General features: G+C 38.4%; 1 protein-coding gene across 1 annotated transcript; it reads left to right on the top strand.

Moving 5' to 3' along the window:
- The first annotated feature begins 508 nt into the window (after window positions 1-508).
- slc11a2 (solute carrier family 11 member 2) lies at window positions 509-20,517 on the top strand. Its single transcript, XM_061786283.1, has 17 exons — window positions 509-684; window positions 4,936-5,019; window positions 6,513-6,652; window positions 6,854-6,973; window positions 7,587-7,706; window positions 8,060-8,166; window positions 8,260-8,330; window positions 8,418-8,485; window positions 8,562-8,717; window positions 9,742-9,900; window positions 9,974-10,060; window positions 11,521-11,640; window positions 11,724-11,873; window positions 12,003-12,076; window positions 13,403-13,556; window positions 13,845-13,898; window positions 18,872-20,517. Exons 2-17 carry the CDS (start codon window positions 4,986-4,988, stop codon window positions 18,941-18,943), a joined length of 1,686 nt encoding a protein of 561 aa, XP_061642267.1. The 5' UTR covers window positions 509-684; window positions 4,936-4,985; the 3' UTR covers window positions 18,944-20,517.
- Window positions 20,518-20,829: the final 312 nt, after the last annotated feature.

The following is a 20,829-nucleotide window of genomic DNA, read 5'->3' as shown; positions in this document are numbered from 1 at the left end:
TTCTCCTCACTAGGGTCGCGGGCGTGCTGGAGCCTATCCCAGCTGTCATCGGGCAGGAGGCGGGGTACACCCTGAACTGGTTGCCAGCCAATCGCAGGGCACATACAAACAAACAACCATTTGCACTCACAGTCACACCTACGGTAAATTTAGAGTCTCCAATTCGTGCATGTTTTTGGGATGTGGGAGGAAACCGGAGTGCCCGGAGAAAACCCACGCAGGCACGGGGAGAACATGCAAACTCCACACAGGCGGGGCCAGGGATTAAACCCGGGTCCTCAGAACTGTGAAGCTGATGCTCTAACCAGTCGGGTACCGTGCCGCCTTTGCAACATCAGATATGGAAGTGACCTAGACGTACAACTCAGCAGCAGAGACAGTATCTATGTATATTGGTCTACGGCTAAAACAGCCAATGGCTTTTTTTACCTGGCAGACAAAAGTCAGGGGTAATTAAGAAATAGCGTTTACTCATTGACCAATCAGAGCGGTGTGCGTTTTATGAGCATGCGTGGTGACTCTTGAACGGAAGGTTGACATGGAAAGATTCGATAAAACGCGGATGTGCTCGACTTCAACCTGATAACGATAACTGACCTTACATTTTTACCCATGGTGCGTTTTAGCTATCGGACTCCATTGCCGAAGTACAGTATTATTGGCTCTTCCCGACATTTTAATCAGGTAAGGTTGTTTGAAATACTTTGGTAAATGTCACTTTAAGCGATATAATCTAGGAAGCTAGCGTGTAGCATGTGTTAGCGTGTATGTTTTATACAAGTGGCTACTTTGTCAACCCACCTTGGATTTTAAACAAAATATATATATGGTTGGTTGGCTTTAAAATTTGTACAAAAAAGAAATTTGGGCATGTTGTTTTTTTTATTTATTTTTTATTTTACTTTTCTCATCCTGCTATGTTGGTAAATGCATGCCATTAGAACGAGAAGTTACACTTTTTGATAACAATAACTCTTAAAAACACTGCAAACTTAAAAAAAAGAAAAGAAAAAAAGGTAATATCCCCTTATCGTCATCATCGTCACATTTTCATACTGTAATCTGACCAGTCTTTTTTGGGCATACCTCTTTTGTACAGATTGTTATTTGACAGGTTTGCAATCACTGCTGAAGTTATAGTGGAATCTGTGTATCACCATTACACCAAACCTGCGTCATCACTAGTCACTTTGTTGATACCGCGATGAACCAGTTTTCCCCCTATTGCCTATAATTTTCTAAGTATTTCTTATTGGTAACGTTTCCAGGAAGGATGGAAATAAAAGCCTACCAATAACACCTTTCGATTACAAGGCAACAGTCTGTATTTAATGACACTGTATTGTTGAGGTGGTTCTGCAACAAGCCAATTTAAATTTAAGGCAGGGCACGCCCATGAAATATTAACCCAGAGACAGAAAATATTGCTTCTAAATGACTTTAGCTGCACCTTTGTATGGTAACACGAACGCTACCCAAATGTAATGGTTTCTCTCATATTCTCCCATTTTGCCAAGGTTAACAACACTTCGATTCCTACGTTGCATTGAGTGAGAAATGCACTTAAGCTTCTTGGACTGCACTGTTCTAACATTTGACGGCACTTATTCGTTTGGGAGTTGTCACAGATGTGCACTTGTGATTGTAAAAGCTGCCAAGTGCTGATAAAGTTTCATATCTCAAAGTTGCTGATTTTACTTTGTTTTCACATCTAGAAACTTGTAATTTGATATTGTCCTGATAAATGGCATACAATTGGTACCTCCAAGTACGCAATGTATGTACTCTGTAACACTGATTGACCAATGACATTCAAAACAGCAATTCCCTTTGAGATCAACTTTTTTTGTACTAGGTTCTTCCAGAATCCAAACTGTCACCATCATAAAACCTGAATTAACTGCACAAGCAATACGTTCACCCTTATGTACTGTTCAAGTTAAATTTGAGCCGTTTTAACATTTGACAGCAATACCCTGAAGAGTAGTCTTTGACCATGAAATTTGTTGACATTACTAGGGATCCACCGTAGCTATTTTTTTCCACCGATATTGATAACCGAAATCTTGCTGCCTGTTCAAACCAATAACCGACATATATTTTTTAATGTTTATATCAAGGGTCTTCAACACTTTCCATGCTAAAACCCCCTCAAAGTGATGGAAAGCTGGAGTGGGGAACCCTACTTATGTATATTGTATATAAATGTGGTTTCTGTCTTTTTATTGTCGCAATACAAAAGTACAATGAGAGTGATATGAGATGCCTTTTATAAATGTACCTTGTTACTGTGCAATTATATTAAGATATTGAAATAATACACAGGTTCCAATATTCATGTTTTTTTAAAGACATTATAATTTGTGGTTGGGCAAAGAGGGCAGGGGGGAGTGTTGGTGCTGAAAGTTATCAGTCCCGATAGTTATTGTGCATCCCGAGACATTACCTAAAGTGACACAAAATACACAAAAATGAAAATATTAAAAAAATGTAGAATTTTTAGAAATACAGAATGCCTTTGTATAGGTGCTTCAAAGTTTGTGTACACTAAGGCTGTTCTTTAGGAAATTTGACCTGCGGCTACTAAAATTGATTTTAGATTTCCTGGTGTGTGTTAAATGAAGGGAAATGTGGGAATCTTGAACCTGTACATAGCATTATAGTGTTTACTTTTTATGGAATAGTGGGAACAGTGTCCAAGAGGGATGTTGGAACAGCCCCGAGAACTGTCTGTGTTTGCACACTTTCCCACAGCAACATGCACCTTTTGATCTTTGAAGGGTCATGGGGGAATCTTAAAACAGTGAAAGAGTAAAACACCATAAGAATAATCATACAACTGTCATACAAGTATAAGAAGCTCTAAGCCAGTCTAATGTTTATGCAGTACATTAAAAACAATCAAACACTCCTTAGATAGTTTTAACTTACAGCATTATTTTCCAGTTGTTGTTTTTCATTTTTTATTTTTTGTCACACTCAAATTTCTCCTTGCGGTACTAAGACACTATAGTGATCGGCACAACATTTGCAAGAATGTAGTCAATTACTTAAATGCTGCTAACATAAGAAGCTGAAAGAATGTTTGACACAACACAGTATGTTCGAGACTGGAATCTTTTGCATGACATAAGACATACCTTTAGTCCGATTAGAATGTCGCTGTAGTGCAAACAAGATAACGTGTTACATTTAAATATCCTCTAATAAAAACTCTTGGTCCTTCCAAGCATATGCAGAAGTTGTAACACATTCCTTAAATTCAAATACATGTGTATTTGCTTCTGTTGTATACTAAAGGATGTTATGATCAGTCTATTGAGGGAATTTCTTTGAGGGGATTTCACTAGGATCATGTGAACTTGTGTGGCCAACTGGCCTCATGGAATGACTGCACCACGTGACCAGTCATCAACTATTAAAATGATTGGATGTATGATGGAGCCTCTTAAGTTCAAACGTAATCCCTTCAAGCATGCTAGTTGACCTGTTTAGTTTTCAAAATTCATTGTTTTCCACCAAAAATAACATTCTACACTATATAATAAGGACTGAGCCCTGCTGCGAATTGCGAAAATCTCTCTTTGACACCTTCCCCAAAAGGTTTATAATTGATCAATGGCTGATCATTCAAAGCACTACATTTCTCGAGCTGAACCTCCTCAAGTGAAGGGTGGTTGTCTATTTTGATTGTCAATTTATTGTTCACTTGAGCCAGGTGTACTGTTTTCCTACATCGCAGCAAGTATAATTTCCGTTCCTATGGTCTTCATCACGCCTCTTTGCCAGCACTGTCATCAGCACTATCATTTGTGAGAGCATCGCAAAAAAGCAAAACTGGAAGAATTCTTTTAGATGCTTACTGAGCTCAAGTCTTGATGATGTCATGCTTTCGTCGTAACATCAAGCGGCAAATTTTAGAAATTTCAGAGCATTTAATTTTGAGGTACCACTATATTCTTGACTTAAACGTGACATATACGATCTGATTTATTTCCAGTAAGACTGATTTTTGTTGTTTTTTGTTGTTGAAGCCCTTTGCAACTGTGTACAGAACTCATTGTGAGTGCTATCAGCAGAAAAGTATCTAAGAAGCCACTCCCAAGAAATTGAGTGTGTATCAGTGTCCCTTTTTGTATTTAATTCTCTTTTTTTTTTTTTTTTTTTTTTTTTTTTTTTACAAATTGAGGAGCTGACAATATATACTTCCTAATCTCACAGAGGTGAAAGAAATGGTAGAAAGACTATGGTAATACTGTCATGATGTCGTTGCTTGTTTACTAAAATAAATTACTCTCAAAACTATACTGTTGTTGCAAACAATGTCAAACAGAGCCACATATATGATATTGATTGCAGAGGAAGTGAAAGTCTGACTTGGGAGAGAAGTGGTTTTGTGTCACTTGCCACATGATCTGACAGTCATGTTAGAGAAAAGTTTAGTGTTTCAAGGTTGGCATTTCATCCTTGGAATGCTCACTTCAAAGTTATGCTGTGTAGAGTGGAAAAAAGTGCAGATGGGAGGTTGTATGAAAGTGAAAGAAAAACATTTGCCTTTAACAGTTCCCCTTTTGCCCAATCATGTGTTTAAAGAAGATGCATTTATTTTCGATTTATGTCTCTTACTGGAAGTGAAAAGATTGATGCAAAAGAGAATGCAGTCATTGGGATAAATCCACAATTGCAACATCTTAGATGAATTCAATTGGATATCATACAAAAAGTCAAGCACACGTATCCCCCACTCCTGTAACACCCTCCAAAGCAATGAAAATGCTGAGCTCAAGTTTACCACAAAACACTACATTTTCAACGCCACAATTTCAACGTAGTCAGAGGATTTGTTTTCAGAAAATGTATAAGACAAAACAAGTATTTTCTCAAAATCTTGCAGTCTTAGGTAAAATATTGTGACTGTTTTGTTCTTTTTGTTAGGAGGCTGAAAGTCATCCCTCAAGTTCTCAGGAATCTGTTGGCCTGCCCCGATGAAGGCCCAGCAGGATGGAGACCTCCTCCAAGGTAACCGATTACAACAACAGAAATATGAGCAACGCGCACACACACCTACCTACCTTGACATTAGAACGGTATTACTAATTCACTGTCAATGTTGTCATCTGCCACAAGGGGTTATAACAGTGTTTTAGATTTTTATGCAGTCATATGAAAATAGATTTACATGCCATGGAATGACATGGAAATAGAATACTTTTTTTTGGGAGTTGATAACAAAGCGACAAAAAAGTTTATTTATTTATTTATTTATTTGTGTCCAATTTTGACAGTTCATTTAGTGATCTTTATTGCGTCATGAGAGATGTTAGGGCTAAAGTTCAGTTTGCTTTATTTGTCTACACATGGTGGTATGTTGGCACACATTTCTTTGCCACTCAGTCTTTCCAGGGAATTCTTTTTTGTTTAATGTCAGGATGTTTTGACATTTGAAGTCAATGAAGTCCACATTCGCGTTTGGGGCCAGCAGTAGTTGGTGATGAAGGACCTTACTGTAAATGTTTTTGTATTATGTTCTGAAATGACCTTTATTTATGATTTTTGATTATATTTATGTATTGTAAGGGCCCCCTCGAAAATGAAATAATCCATCTCAAGGGGCGGGGGGGGGGGGCTGTCCTTTATATAAATACATCCATCAATAAACTAAAGCAGGAAAAGTGGAACTAAATGAGATAATTACCTCTGCAGCTTTTAAATGGACATGAGTAACTTTCCCCTTGTAGTTAATTTTACAATGGCTGCTTCTGCTCGTTAAAGCAACTAGTTAATGGAGAGATGTGAAGGCCAAATGTGTGTAGCTTCAAAAGGTGGGGCCTGGCCTTATGAGTAGCATGAGAGTCATCATATGGGAGAGTAAAGTTGACTGTTTTGCGATCAGGTTAGCGGCTGGCTGTTAACCGGCTAACCAGTTAACAGCCAGCAGTTAACCACGTTACGTTGACTGTTGAGTGCATGGGTGTCAGTTATGGCCTTAGCAGTTAATTTATAAATCTTGTGCGGCACATACTTATTTTGTTGTTTTGTTCAGTAAAACGATTAAAAGTGCACAGGTAACTGAGTCTATCCTTGACCACTTGTGCGGGCATTGCAATCCGTTCTAACCAGCGGTGGTAGGCTATATTCAATTATTAAATAAGCTAACATGAGTACAGTGTGTCTGCGATCGCAGACGTGCTGTTGTGGTACGTCGGTTAATTCTGCTTTGCAGTAGAGTAGATGCACTGCATTTTGTTTTCTTTTTGTAAGGGTGAAATAAACCGAAACTTTGAACAGTCTCTGTCTTTTATGCTCTCTTTGCTCACTGCCATCACTCCCTACTTATTTCAACATGGAGTGATGCGTGACTCTGCAGTAACGTTAGTCCATGTGGAAAAAATGATCGCTGCGTAGCTCTGAGACAGAGATTTTGCTTTGACTTTTGCTTTCATAATCGAATTATTTGATTCTTCGTTACAGCCCTGCTTTTTTTTTTCCCCTGTTTTCTGTGTGTTTTTTAGAGGGTTCCCCTCATGACAACGGGGACATTCAGACCAACCAGTACAACTCCATCTCACCTCCCTCCTCCCCCGCTGACTTAGATCAGCCCTTCTCCACATACTTTGAAGAGAAGGTGGCCATTCCTGAAAGTGTCAATCAGGTACTGACTGACCACCACTCATAAAACAGAGGCCTTTCTCATAGGTTTTCTAAATACAGTGATCCTTGGTATGTGATTCTAGGAGCGTAGTTGACATCTTTTAAGTATAAAGTAAGATGAATGGTACTTAATTAAGGTTTTACTTTGCAGGGAAATTAAAGGAGAATAGTCACCTGTGCTGTTCACTTGTATTTCATTCAGGTGTTCAGTTTTAGGAAACTCTGGGCGTTCACTGGACCCGGGTTTTTGATGAGCATCGCTTACTTAGATCCAGGGAACATCGAATCTGACTTGCAGTCTGGAGCTAAAGCTGGATTTAAGGTGAGTACTTAATGTCACAAATACATACAGTATTTTAGCTATTTGTGTGTTGTTATTTAAGTGGATGTTTCGTCATTACATGTTTTTGTACATGAAGTTTCAACATACAGTGGATGGGTTGGCCGGGTTAAGTAACTATCATCACTGTTTCAAGATTTGAAAGCCACCTGTCATGTACCACATTGTTTGAAACAAAAGCATACATTTTTGCTGTTCATGTTCATTTTATATTCGTTAGTTAAAATACTATTCCATCTGTGACTGTGCAATTAAACGATTCTATCAATTTAGTGAAGTTAAAATATGGATTTTGTGAAGAAAATCTGAGATTTTATTTTCAGGTCACATTACGAACTCTTAATGCAGCCCTAGGGGTGGGGCACAAGCCAGTGCAAACTGCAGGTCTGTCCCAAGCCCAGAAAAGTACACAGGCTTGTGTCAGGAAGGGCACCTGGCTTAAAACTTTGCCAAACAAATATGAGCGTTCATCCAAAGAAGCCAGGGTTAACAATGTCTGCCACCGGTGCCACTAACCTACAGGGTGCCGGTGGAAATTCGGTCACTCCTAACTCCATCCAATGAATCTCCTGCGGATCTTGTCTCTCATCCTTAGCTCTTATGGGTGTTGTTAGGAGCCACCATCATTGGGCTGCTGCTGCAGAGGTTGGCAGCACGTCTCGGCGTCGTCACAGGGATGCACCTGGCGGAAGTCTGCAACCGGCAATATTCCACTGTGAGCGTCCACACTCCATAACATCTGTTTATAACAATGCAGACTTGAAAATCCAGGCACAGATTGGGTGAGCTATTTACTCATACAGTAGCCAATACAAAAAAATAGACGACATATTAAATTATTTTCTCCTACTAATATATAATAAAAACAGCAGAACATTCTCTTTAACTCCAACGAAAACTTCAGCTTTACAGATGTTATGTCTTTGGTCTCAGTCAGAGTGAAGGTAATTTCCATCTATGGCAAAATCTGCTATTTGAGATTTCTGAAGAATTCTGAAGATGGTAATGTTTTTTTGTTTTTATTTCCCCTTTCTATAATACAATAAAAATATCCACATTTTCCTGCAGGTGCCGCGAATCATCCTATGGATAATGGTGGAGTTGGCGATTATTGGCTCAGACATGCAGGAGGTGATTGGATGTGCAATAGCGCTCAATCTTCTCTCTGTGGGCAGGTACCTTAACGATCGTATCCTTACTACTACTTCAAGAAAGTTAAATATTTCTATCATAGTTGATCACATTCTTCCTTTTCCTTCTTCCTGCAGGATTCCCTTATGGGCTGGAGTACTCATTACCATCACAGATACATTTGTGTTCCTCTTTTTGGACAAATATGGTGTGTATGTGATAATGATTTTTTTAATCCAAGCTATCGGTAGAATCTCCCCTCAGTGTTGACATCATCTTATTCTCCCTTTTGTAGGCCTGAGGAAACTTGAAGCTTTCTTTGGCTTTCTTATAACTGTAATGGCTATAAGTTTTGGTTACGAGGTAACATTTCTTCTGTCTTTCTCCCTACATTATTCAACGGAGGAATAGTTAGACTCTATGCTTTTTTTCTCTGTAGTACGTGCTTGTGAAGCCAAATCAGGGGGAGGTCCTGAAGGGGATGTTTGTGCCATACTGTGCCGGATGTGGGCCCACACAACTGGTGCAGGCTGTTGGCATCGTAGGCGCTGTCATCATGCCGCACAACATCTACCTGCACTCAGCTCTGGTCAAAGTGAGAATTATTTTTGTCAAATCTGAATAATTTATAAAGTAATTGGGTAAATACATTGAACCCCCGCATATTCACAGTTCGGCATTCACAAATTCACCTACTCGCAGAGCTATTTTTTTTTCTTTTTTTGGGAACCTATCATCTGTTATTCACTGAAAAATTCGCCAGTTTGCCGTGTTCATGCTCAGACCAACGCATTAACAGTATCGCTTTGGTGCCAGCCATTAGGTGGCATTTTGGTGTCAATGAAGTATGTTAAAGTGAGTTGAAACAGAGTACACACACATTTACTTAGACATTAATTGGGGTTCGCTGACATTTTGTTGCAGTTAAAGGCAATTGCAAACCTTTTTAGAGGGGCCGTCAGATTTTTGTTATTCGAAGTGCTCTGTCCCTAACCTTTATGAATAGCGGGGGTTCACTGTAAATACAATGAGTAGTCAGAGGAGTAGTAGCGAGAGTAGTTTTTTTTTTTTTTAAACCTTTCATTTTATTCAGATTACCATTAACCATGTTGCTATATTAATATACTGTAGTTTGCTTTTTAATCTGGAGTTGCTGACCACTACATGAAGTAAACTTGCACAGTCTGAGGTCCAATACAAGAGCTGTATGAAAAATTCTGCCTTTACACAAATAATGCCACATTTTTAAATTTACTGTCAGTGGTATTTTAATGTATATGTTTACATTCATTTTTGGTTACCTTTTTTAGCTCTTTGAGAAGGGGCAATATTATAGAAACATCACTCTGTTATGAAGAGTAGTTTCACACCACTGCAAACTAGAATAATTTTCAAGAATTACCATACTGAAAGTGTCAGTAAAAATGCCATCGTATCTTTAGATTGTCTCGGTGTTTCAATGAACTGTCTGGTAAATGTATGATAGTACAGGTACAGACACAGTATTGGAAATTTAACATTATTGGGAACTCTGCTGATGTCAGTGCTTAGAGGATTTTGAATGATTGGTGTGTGAAAGCAATAAATACTATTAACTCATTCCATTCTTCATGCACCAGTCTCGTGATATCGACCGTCAAAGTAAGAAAGAAATAAAGGAAGCCAACAAGTATTTCTTCATTGAGTCAACCATCGCCCTCTTCATCTCGTTCCTCATCAACGTTTTTGTTGTAGCCGTCTTTGCCCAGGCCTTCTACAATAAGACTAACATGGACGTGGTGGGTATACTGGAGTGCTTTAGCAATCACAATCAAGTACAATATAGTACTCATCTTTATTTTCTGCTCGCAGCACAATGAGTGCAATGCAACCAGCATCCCTCACCAAGGTCTATTCCCTCTCAACAATGAAACACTGGAGGTTGATATCTACAAAGGGGTACGTCAACTTGTTGTGGTATGTTTTAGAAGTTTAATTACGGGGCCAAGTATGAAAATTTCATACAATTAGAGAGGTAATGTCTGTTATAACTGGATTATTAGATGGTCTCTTCTCTTTTACATGTTACATGGTCTTTTGTATTTTTTTTTTTTAAACTAATAATCGGGTAGGTGTTTGCATGTTCTCCCCATGCCTGTGTGGCTCCTTCTCTGGGTACTCCCGTTTCCTCCCACATTCCAAAATCATGCATAGTAGGTTAATTGAAGACTCTAAATTGTCAGTGAGTGTGAACGGTTGTTTGTGTACACTGTATGTGTGCCCTGCAATTGGCTAGCGACCAGTTAAGGGTGTACCCCGCCTCTTCCCCAGAGTCAGCTGGGATAGGGTCTGGCATGCTTGCGACCCTAGGTAGGACAAGCGGGATGGAAAATGGATAGATGGATGCCTAATAATCAGGTAATTGGATGTCTATCCCCCCCCAATCCCTCGGTGGGACGCAAAAACAAGGGGGGGGGGATTTAAAATAAATAAATAAAGACAGGATTCATTAAGTCGGTTGGTTGATCCTTGGTTTGTCAGCATCGTATGCCTGCTAAGAGTGCGCCTCAGGTGAGTATGAGTGAACTGAAGGCCCACTAATCAAACAATACATCCGTCACTCGCCAGCCCACAAAGAGCCCATCTCGGGCGGCCAATGTTGTTTCTGTTGATGTTATTCTTGAATTTTAATACAAATTAGTTTTCCAACATCTTAATATGACCTTGAGTCTACAGCCACCAGTGAGTCCGTTCCAACGAGCAGTGATAGGGTAACGGTATGCCACCACTTGGTAGTTATAAATGACTTGCCCTGCAATTGAGTCTAGTAGATGCTTAGACGGCTTAGTGGTAACACAACTGTGTTGGGACCTAGAAAAACTTTCAGTTCAAATCTCGGTCATGGACAGTAACAATCAGAAGATTCTAGGCAAGACGCTATATTCCCATTCCCACTGACTATAGCTGACTGCCTTACTTCCTGTTACCTGCAATACCACCTTTCTACTAATTGTGCTAATACGCTGAAGGGTGTTGTGTTTCAATACAGAGGCATAGAGGTGTATGTGGATATATATGTCTGTATGGAATATACAGGAGGATAGCTTGAAATATGGTGCCGGCGGAGCTTCGAGATAGAGATCTGTGTCGACCCCCCCCCCCTTCCCCAGCCCCAAAATAAAATATCAGCAAGTTGCCAAAAGGGCTATCAAAAGGTAATACCGAACTGTTGCTGTGGAAGGTTAATAAATGTCACCACGGGTGTACACTTAATTGTATCTATGGATTTAATTGACATGCATACAACAATGTGAAGATGCCATTGCACACACCAAAATTACTGAGTGTAATTTTTTTTTTAACAAGGGCGAGTGCATTGTGAAAAATACTTTTTTTAAAATGCTATTCTTACTTTTCAGGGTGTGGTTCTGGGCTGTTTCTTTGGCCCCGCTGCGTTGTACATCTGGGCCATCGGCATCCTTGCAGCAGGGCAGAGCTCCACCATGACAGGCACCTACTCTGGCCAATTTGTTATGGAGGTATATTTGTGTGATTGTTGACAATGTAGATTGAAACAAAGAAATGCAATGTGCTTATGTTTTTTTCCTTATTATTTGGTAAGGGTTTCTTAAACCTGCGGTGGTCTCGATTTGCGCGGGTGCTCCTCACCCGCTCCATCGCCATCACACCAACACTCCTGGTTGCCATTTTTCAAGACGTGCAGCATCTGACAGGGATGAACGACTTCCTTAATGTACTACAAAGCATGCAGGTCAGACAGTGACTCATTTTGCAACGCTTGCAAAAAGTGTTGTATTTACATTTTTTGAAGTACATGTTGGCTGCTTTGGGGTAGTTTGGCAGAGGATGTGTACAATCAATTCTTCTTTTTGTCCCTTAGCTTCCTTTTGCCTTGATCCCAATTTTGACCTTCACCAGCCTGACGTCCATCATGAACGACTTTGCGAATGGCTTGTAAGCAAAATGACTATCTACAAAGTGAATATACCAATACTCTGTTGACAAAAGTATTGACATACTGTACCTTTGAGTTAATCAGTCTGACCCCATAGTTCCTCCTGAATCTTGTGAGGTAGAATAAACAAGTGCAGTATCTCACAAAAGTGAGAGCGGCACTCACATTTTTTATATTTTTATTTTTTATTTTTTCATGCTACAACACTGAAGAAATGACACTTTGCTAAAATGTAAAATAGTCAGTGTACAGCTTGTATAACAGTTTAAATTTACTGTCCCTTCAAAATATGTCAGCCATTAAAGTAGAACAAAACAGACCAAAAAATGTCTTGTAGATTTGAGCCATCACAGAAAAGTCTTGTTAACAAGCCGGTGTTACGTTCCGGTTCTAGGAGAACCCCAAAACATAACGTGATTCGATTCTCCACTTCTTCCCACTCCCAAGTAAGGCCTTTGTCATCAAGTCACGCATTTTACAGTGTTTATTGAAGCTACAAAGGGAGAAATATGCCAACACAATAAACAAGACCGATTGAAAACAGCCCTATCTGTCTTTTCTCACACCAACAATTTAAAATGAAAGACAAGCTCTTCCCTAGCTCCTAAACAGCACTTAACCTCCTCACAAACAAAAGGATCAACTGTTTCAAGGTCAGTGCCTGGACAGTTTGTAAGGGGAAGATCAGCAAGCGATCCAATCCCATGGTGGCAACCAGGCCAACGCAGACAATCAGCAGGTCCCACTGTTTATAATCTGATGTATGTATGTGATAAATTTCTCATCTGTTTCATCATTTTTTCCCATTAATTTTTAGTCCCTTAGGTGTAAAGGCAATGTGTGATACCTTTGCCAATATACCGCATTTTTCGGACTATAAGACACACTTAAAATGCTTACATTTTCTCAAAAATCGACAGTACGCCTATTATCCGGTGCGCCTTATGTATGAATTCTGGTTGTGGTAACTGACCTCGAACCAATTTTATGTTGTACACGGCACTCAGAAATCTGTCAAAATATTTTAGTATGACTTTGGTAAGCTATGAAGCCGGATTGTCGGACCATTACGGCTACCATAGTGGGGAGCCTCGTGGAGTAATACTTACTATACTTCAACATAATGTTATGGTGTGTGTATAAGTGATTTATCTGACTGTTTTGTTTTGCTTAATGCGCCTTATAATCCAGTGCGCCTTATCTATGAAAATAGACCCGTTCATTGATAGTCCGAAAAATGCGGTACAGTAGTTTATTAGTTGTCCCTATTGTCCATGTACATATCTAGCATAGGTACTGAAAGTTATCTTATTGTTTTCCTTCAGGTTTTGGAAGATCGGAGGGGGGCTCGTCATCCTGATGGTTTGTTCCATCAATATATACTTTGTGGTGGTTTATGTGGCGACTTTAAACAGCGTGCTGCTCTACATCCTGGCCGCTCTGCTCTCCATCGCCTATATGTGCTTTGTAGGCTACCTGGTGAGTTGTTTTTTTTATTCAATTAAAATATCTCTTTGTGTGCGTCTACTATTTGGAAGATATGGTTTACAAATTGGGATTTGGATGTATGTTTAACGAGGTTAGTTTTATTTTTTTTTAATAAAAAAGAGTGAGTGTGTCAGGAGGGTTAAAAAAATGTCAAGCAGCATTGTACATATAGTGGGTGTGGATTCTGATCAATGGACCAAATTTTACAGTAATATGCAAACAAACTGATCAAAACAATCTTTTCTGTTACTTGACCGGTCTTTCCTGTCTTGTGTGCAGGTGTGGCACTGTTTGGTTGCCCTGGGGGTCTCCTGCCTGGACTTTGGCAGCAGGGTAAGCAATCGACCTGATCTGTTCATAGAGGAACAGTCTGAGTGCAACTCCTAGAGAGGAACAGCACAGTAACCAGCAGCATTCCTCTTTCTTCTGAAGACTCTGAGCCCTATACTCAACTGGGACTGTTGGAGTTCATGTCGAAGCGTTTTCCCGTCAATGATTCGTGTTTTTCTCGTGTCCAGCGGGCTATCAGAATGTGCTCATGTAAAGTCGACATCAGGATAGTGTTTGACTTTGCATGCCACAATATAAACCCATTTCTGTAAGAATATGATATTAGAAAATCGACAAGGTTGAACACAATCTGTTTCAGGATACTGATTTTACAGTTTGCACCATGTTTGCTTACATATGGCAGAGCACAATTATTACCACTTTTTTATTATGTGATACAAAAAGGTTTAGCCAGTATTTTTGCATCAATTGTTGCAGTAGTCATGCAAAATGCCCTTAAAGCAAATAGCTCGAACTGAGGAAGATAGCCTTTAAAAGTTTCAACAAGCTTAAATTAACCAAAGTTGTTGGTTCAAGTTAATAAAAGAGGCACAAAATGTTCACAGGCAGTTTCAGTTGTATTACTGCAGTTCTACTTAAATGAATGAGAGTTTAGAAATTAAGTTAAATGTACAATATATCGAGGTATCGCGGTCTACATCAGTACCCTCGATTATCTCATATTAGCCCAATATAGTTCAGTCACTAGATTTATTTTTTGTCTTTCATTTAATGCATCATTAGGTTGATCCATATATTAACAGACTGAAAACTCTGTTGTTATGCCAAATGATATGCAGCATAGGTGTGTTATGATATTTTAAGGCTGTAACATATCCAATGCACTGAAGGGAAACATTTGCACAGTTATTCTTATACGATTACATTTCATCACATCCTTTTGTATTTCAAGTCCAAGTATTAATCAATGCAGTAGTGGTTGCACTGATCCTTCCTTGTGTGTCCTGATACATATTCTTGGGCTCTGTTCTGAGGAGGGGTCAGAAAAAGCTGTTAAAAAGCTTCTCTGCCTCTTTTTGGAAGGGCCTGTGAGGTAATTGTATGATCTCATGTAAGTGCTGACTTATTATTCAGTAAAAGAGATCAAATGGGAGCAACATCAGGTCACATAAACTCATCCAACTCTATGAAGTAAATCCTTTTAAGCTAGTATAGACAGATTTGCATATACGATCAAGTTTGATGCCAAAGATGGCAACCTGATATCGACATCATTTGTGCTTCCCTGGTAAAAATGCGTGTAATATATTTTTGCTTTTTTTTTTTTTTTTTTTTTTTTCCCTCTCTCTCCTGTCTTTATGATTATGATGAATGTTGTATCCACATTTTAATCCAACGTTGTATCATTAAAAGTTGAAAAGCCCATAATTGGGGGGGGGGGGATTAGAAGAGACTATGATGCAAGCAAGCAATAGTTTCATCCTTTAAATCAACCTTTATTGAGCCGTGCGTACTAATTTTACAAAAGAAAAATCGAACGGCAAAATATTGAAATAATGATGATCTCATTTCAATTTACTCACAAGTGTACTTCTGTGAAGTGTGAAATCTGGGCCTGTTTAATTTAACACAGGTGATATACCCTCATGCAGTCAATAAATCACTTGCTGACCACATCATCATCATCTGACTAATTATGTTGTCTGAATAGCAACAGTTTTATTGTCCCTTCTGCCATCTAATGGAAGAGCATTTCATTATTCTGCCTTTCACAATATGTCGCTGGCATATATAGATGAACAAATATACATTTCAGACCAATTAAGTGAAATTGGATCATTTCAGCACCCTGGTTAGGAATCACTGCACTATAAAATATACAAGTGTGTAGAGTAATTGATTTGAATTGGATTATGTTGTAGTACATTTTTTTTTTAAATAGTGGAAGAGATGACGCAAGTGACTTTTTCCATCCTCTTTTGTGTGTTTCAATTCCTTAGAGAGGTTAGAATGGTTGAAGTAAAGTTACAATTGGAGCCCGTCGGAGACTAAGTGACTTGGTCAAGTCAAATGTAACCCTCGTGGGAAAATTAAAGGGAACATTTACTTGTTAAAAAAGTATTTTTAAAGTGTTGTTCTCAGATGGAATCGGAGGCTGCACTTTCTTTAAATTCAACTTTACACAAAGGTAAAAGGATATACTCTATCAACTCATGCTAGTATCTCATGTTAGGGTCTCTTTGGTTTAACTATTCTATTACTTCTGCTATCATAGATGCTTGGCCCTTTATTTATTTTTGAATAACTATCAGTAATATTTACATTGCTTCAAAGTGTTTCAATCGAAAACACCCAATGGAGATTCCATGCTCTATCACTGATGTACTACATTCTATAAAGCAAAAAGAGCATTACAACTTAGCTGCAGCTGTAGTGAGGATGGTGGGAGATGTGTTGATACTGTTGACTGATAAAGCCGCATCTCTCCACTGCATTCCTGCTCGGTCTGGAAATGTAACCGTTTTCGATCTCTGACCAAAGGTCTTCATCATCCCAATCTTATATTCGACCAGAGTTTTTTTGAGAAAAAAAACAACACTATATTAAGTACAAAACACATTATTTTTTGTTTACCAGGCAAATACTTTTTTTTTTTTTTTAAATGAATGCTCTAAAATTAATATACAGCATCCTGGTTTTAAAAGGAATGACATTTAAAAAAAAATTTTTGGGAGCAGCATGTCCATCATGTTTGTGGAGTGTGTCGCTGCTTCCGTCCACTTATGAACAAATTGTGATTCATTTTTTTTCTTAAAAATATGTACTCTCCTCTTGTGGTCATACACATTCGGTCTATTGCAGAGGAAAAACATGAATGCAGTATTGTGTACATTTGTTTTCCCTTTTGTACTGTTCTGAGTCTGTCCTTTGCTGCTCGCTGAGACCCACCATTTGTACAAAATAAACGGGAAAAACTGCATACATGGGCAATTGTTGGTGTCGTATGTCTGAATTTTAATTAATTTTAGTGTTATGAAATAGTCTGATTAGTTGCAATTGCACCACAATAGCCTATTATAACACACTCTGGATATGAAGCAGTGGAGAATTAATCTATGATGGGCAGTAGCAGTGTATGTAGTACAAAATGCTCTTTTGCAGGACTTTCCTTGGTTAAATGATTGAAGGTGAGCACCCTCAACTCATCACTAATTCAAATCAACATAGTCGTAATCATTCACCCTCCCTTCTTTGTATTTATTTTTTTTTTTTTAATTGCCACGTTGATTTTGCAGTCTCGCTGATGCACAGATGGGTCCAACAAGTGCAATGTGTTAACATGGTCTTATGTGTTGTTCGCTTTATTTGCTTTTAATTTACATGTTGCATATACAATGACAACATATAAATTGAATAACACTAATAATCAGTAAGGTGTGTGTGTATATATATATACACACAACCACAATTCCAATGAAGTTGGGACATTGTGTTAAACAGAATACAATGATTTGCAAATCATGTTCAACCTATATTTAAATGAATACACTATAAAGACAAGGTATTTAATGTTCAAACTGATGAACTTTATTGTTTTTAGCAAATAATCATTAACTTACAATTTTATGGCTGCAACACGTTCCAAAAAAGCTGGGACAGGGTCATGTTTACCAACTGTGTTATATCACCTTTTCTTTTACAACATTCAATAAACGTTTGGGAACTGAGGACACTAATTATTGGAGCTTTGTAGGTCAAATACTTTCCCATTCTTGCTTGATGTACAGCTTCAGCTGTTCAACAGTCCAGGGTCTCTGTTGTCGTATTTTACGCTTCATAATGTGCCACGCATTTTCAATGGGAGGCAGGTCTGGACTGCAGGCCGGCCAGTCTAGTACCTGCACTCTTTTACTATGAAGCCACGCTATGAAGCCTTTACAGATGTGTAAGTTCCCCATGCCATTGGCACTAACACAGCCCCATACCATCATAGATGCTGGCTTTTGAACTTTTCGTCCTTAACAGTCCGGATAGTTCTTTTCCTCTTTGCCCCGGAGGGGACGACGTCCACAATTTCCCAAAACAATTTGAAATGTGGACTCGTCGGACCACAGAACACTTCCACTTTGCATCAGTCCATCTTAAATGAGCTCGGGCCCAGAGAAGCCGGTGGCGTTTCTGGGTGTTGTTGATAAATGGCTTTTGCTTTGCATAGTAGAGTTTCAAGTTGCACTCACGGATGTAGCGCCGAACTGTATTTACTGACATTGGTTTTCTGAAGTGTTCCTGAACCCATGTGGTGATATCCTTTACACATTGATGTCGGTTTTTGATGCAGTGCCGCCTGAGGGATCGAAGGTCACAGGCATTCAATGTTGGTTTTCAGCCTTGCCGCTTGCATGCAGTGATTTCTCCAGATTCTCTGAACCTTTTGCTGATGATATGGACCGTAGATGATGAAATCCCTAAATTCCTTACAATTGTACATTGAGGAACATTGTCCTTAAACGACTATTTTCTAACGCACTTGTTCACAAAGAGGTGAACCTCACCCCATCTTTGCTTGTGGATGACTGAGCAATTCAGGGAAGCTCCTTTTATACCCAATCATGGCACCCACCTGTTCCCAATTAGCCTGGTCACCTGTGGGATGTTCCAAACAGGTGTTTGATGAGCATTCCTCAACTTTCTCAGTCTTTTTTTGCCACATGTCCCAGTTTTTTTTGAATGTGTTGCAGCCATAAAATTCTAAGTTAATAATTATTTAGTAAAAACAATAAAGTTTCAGTTTGCACATTAAATATCTTGTCTTTGTAGTGTATTCAATTAAATATAGGTTGAACATGATTTGCAAATCATTGTATTCTGTTTTTATTTATGTTGTAGACAATGTCCCATCTTCATTGGAATTGGGGTTCTGTATATATATATATATATATATATACACCCTTTGTGAAGTCTTTAAGTGCTCCTATACTGATGAAATGGCCATCTCTCCTTCCTCTCTCCTCCAGATGGGGCTTGGACGGCACACGGATATTTACTTACTGAACGACATTGATGTGGACATTGTGAACGAGAGATAGGAGAGAAGGTAGCAGAAGGACGGCTCTCAGTGATGGAGGTCCAGAACGCCGACGGGACCACTGCAACATAGCCAGTATCTTTGCATCTTCCCTGTCAGTGCCTTCCACTTTAATGTGCCCTTAAAGTGTCTGATACTTTTGTTGTTCCTTTTATATCAAAGGCCTCTGCAACATCAGCCAAGCTTCTGATTACAAGGGCCCATGTTGCACTTTTATTTGTTTCTAAATAAAATAAATACTATACAGCAGAAGGTACCAAAAACCGCAATGCAAAAAAAACTTCCTTAAAATATAATAAAAAGGCTAATTAAATTAACATATATTAAGTGGATCAAACAAAAAATTGTTGCATTACATTGAAAAGTTTTTAGCTACTTTTAAGATATTTAAGAAAAATATGTCAATAAAAAATAAAAAAATAAAAAACTCATGCTCATGTATGCCACGCCATCCCCAAGTCGATATTGAGGAGTTTGTGAATTTTTATTTTTTTTTAATTTCGCCCACATTGGATTTATTTTTTTTTGACATGGGAATTTTGTCTTGAAATGGATTTGAAAATGATTGCATTCTGTTTTTATTTCAGTTTTACACCGTGCCAACTTCCTTGGAGTTGGGGTTTGTATGTCTTTCAGTACAGTGTAATCTGTTGGATGCTTGTTGAATTTATGGAAGGAAACCTGCTGAGTGCTGCACGTGTAAATTGAATTTAGTCATCTCATGTGACGAACACTATTACTTATTTATGTGAAGAGCATATTTTTAAGTGATGTGCTGGGAAGAAAAAAAACCTGTTTGTTTAGGCGACTTCTGAATATGAGAAGACAAGTAGAGTGTTGCATTGTGGGTGGGAACTTTCGAATGTGCCGTTTTTTGTTCAATATGTTGGAGCACTTGCACTAAGTGTGAAATAGCAGCTTTACAATATAATATGTTGGTGTACGGTAATATCTCGCTGTTGTCAACATGCTAATTTTTTCATACACCCATTTCTACTTCACATGCACATTGGTGTAATCAGAAAATGCTACAAAATGTTGAAACCTCTGAGTGCAGCTTGGTTAAAATAAGCTCATTTGACTAAATCTGCTGTCTTCTACGGTGCCGCCTCCTGTGTGCCTCACATGTAACATCTTCAAAGCACAAAACAAACTCAAATATTTCTGTAGGGTTAAATACTGAATCGCATATCATATTTTTAAAATTTTAATTTTAATTTTTTTTTTAAATTAAATGTATCCCTGTTTTTCCCCTTTTAGCTAAATTAAGGTCGAGGAAAATGTAGTGTTCACTTCCAACTGGACACCCAGTGGTATATATGTTCTTGGAACAAAATAATAATAATAAAAAAAAACTTTATTATGATGTCTTGAACAACCAGATCACACTTGAATCAAATGTAACAAAATTGCCAATGTGACCATGCAAAGCTGAATGATGGAGGACAATATGTATAAATCACTTGCTGTCCACATCATATTACATGATAAACCAGCTGTAAAGAAGAAACTGACATTGAAATTGAATGTATCTGTGTGTTTTATTAAATTATAGTTTTATATTTTGACATTGTATGGACACTTTACTGTGGTTCTTTTTTAAATCATGGTTACATTTACAAATGTCTACATTGTCTGTTTTTTTGTTGTTGTTGGAGTTAAACTGCGGCATGTGCAAGAAAATGCTACAAAATGTTTAAGCAGTAAAACATGAATTCTGGTTTCCCGTTACACATTAAATCTGAGGAACATAGTAGATATTAGGAAATGAAATAAAATGTATCCTCATAATTTGGAGGACTAGTGGTGAGCGCATATTCACAGTTATGCGGTTCTGGGTTCGAATCTCAACTTTGGCCTTCCTGTGTGGAGTTTGCACGTTCTCTT

Source organism: Phyllopteryx taeniolatus, chromosome 9 (genome assembly GCF_024500385.1).
Source record: "Phyllopteryx taeniolatus isolate TA_2022b chromosome 9, UOR_Ptae_1.2, whole genome shotgun sequence".
Lineage (NCBI taxonomy): Eukaryota > Metazoa > Chordata > Actinopteri > Syngnathiformes > Syngnathidae > Phyllopteryx > Phyllopteryx taeniolatus.
This window is presented reverse-complemented; position numbering and strand designations above follow the sequence as displayed.

Excerpts from the sequence above, each read along its gene's own strand:
- slc11a2 (XM_061786283.1), top strand. The coding sequence starts at position 4,986 with ATGAAGGCCCAGCAGGATGGAGACCTCCTCCAAG. Across the intron at positions 6,974-7,586 it reads GAGCTAAAGCTGGATTTAAG|CTCTTATGGGTGTTGTTAGG; the intron begins GTGAGTACTTAA and ends TCTCATCCTTAG. Across the intron at positions 8,718-9,741 it reads TGCACTCAGCTCTGGTCAAA|TCTCGTGATATCGACCGTCA; the intron begins GTGAGAATTATT and ends TTCATGCACCAG.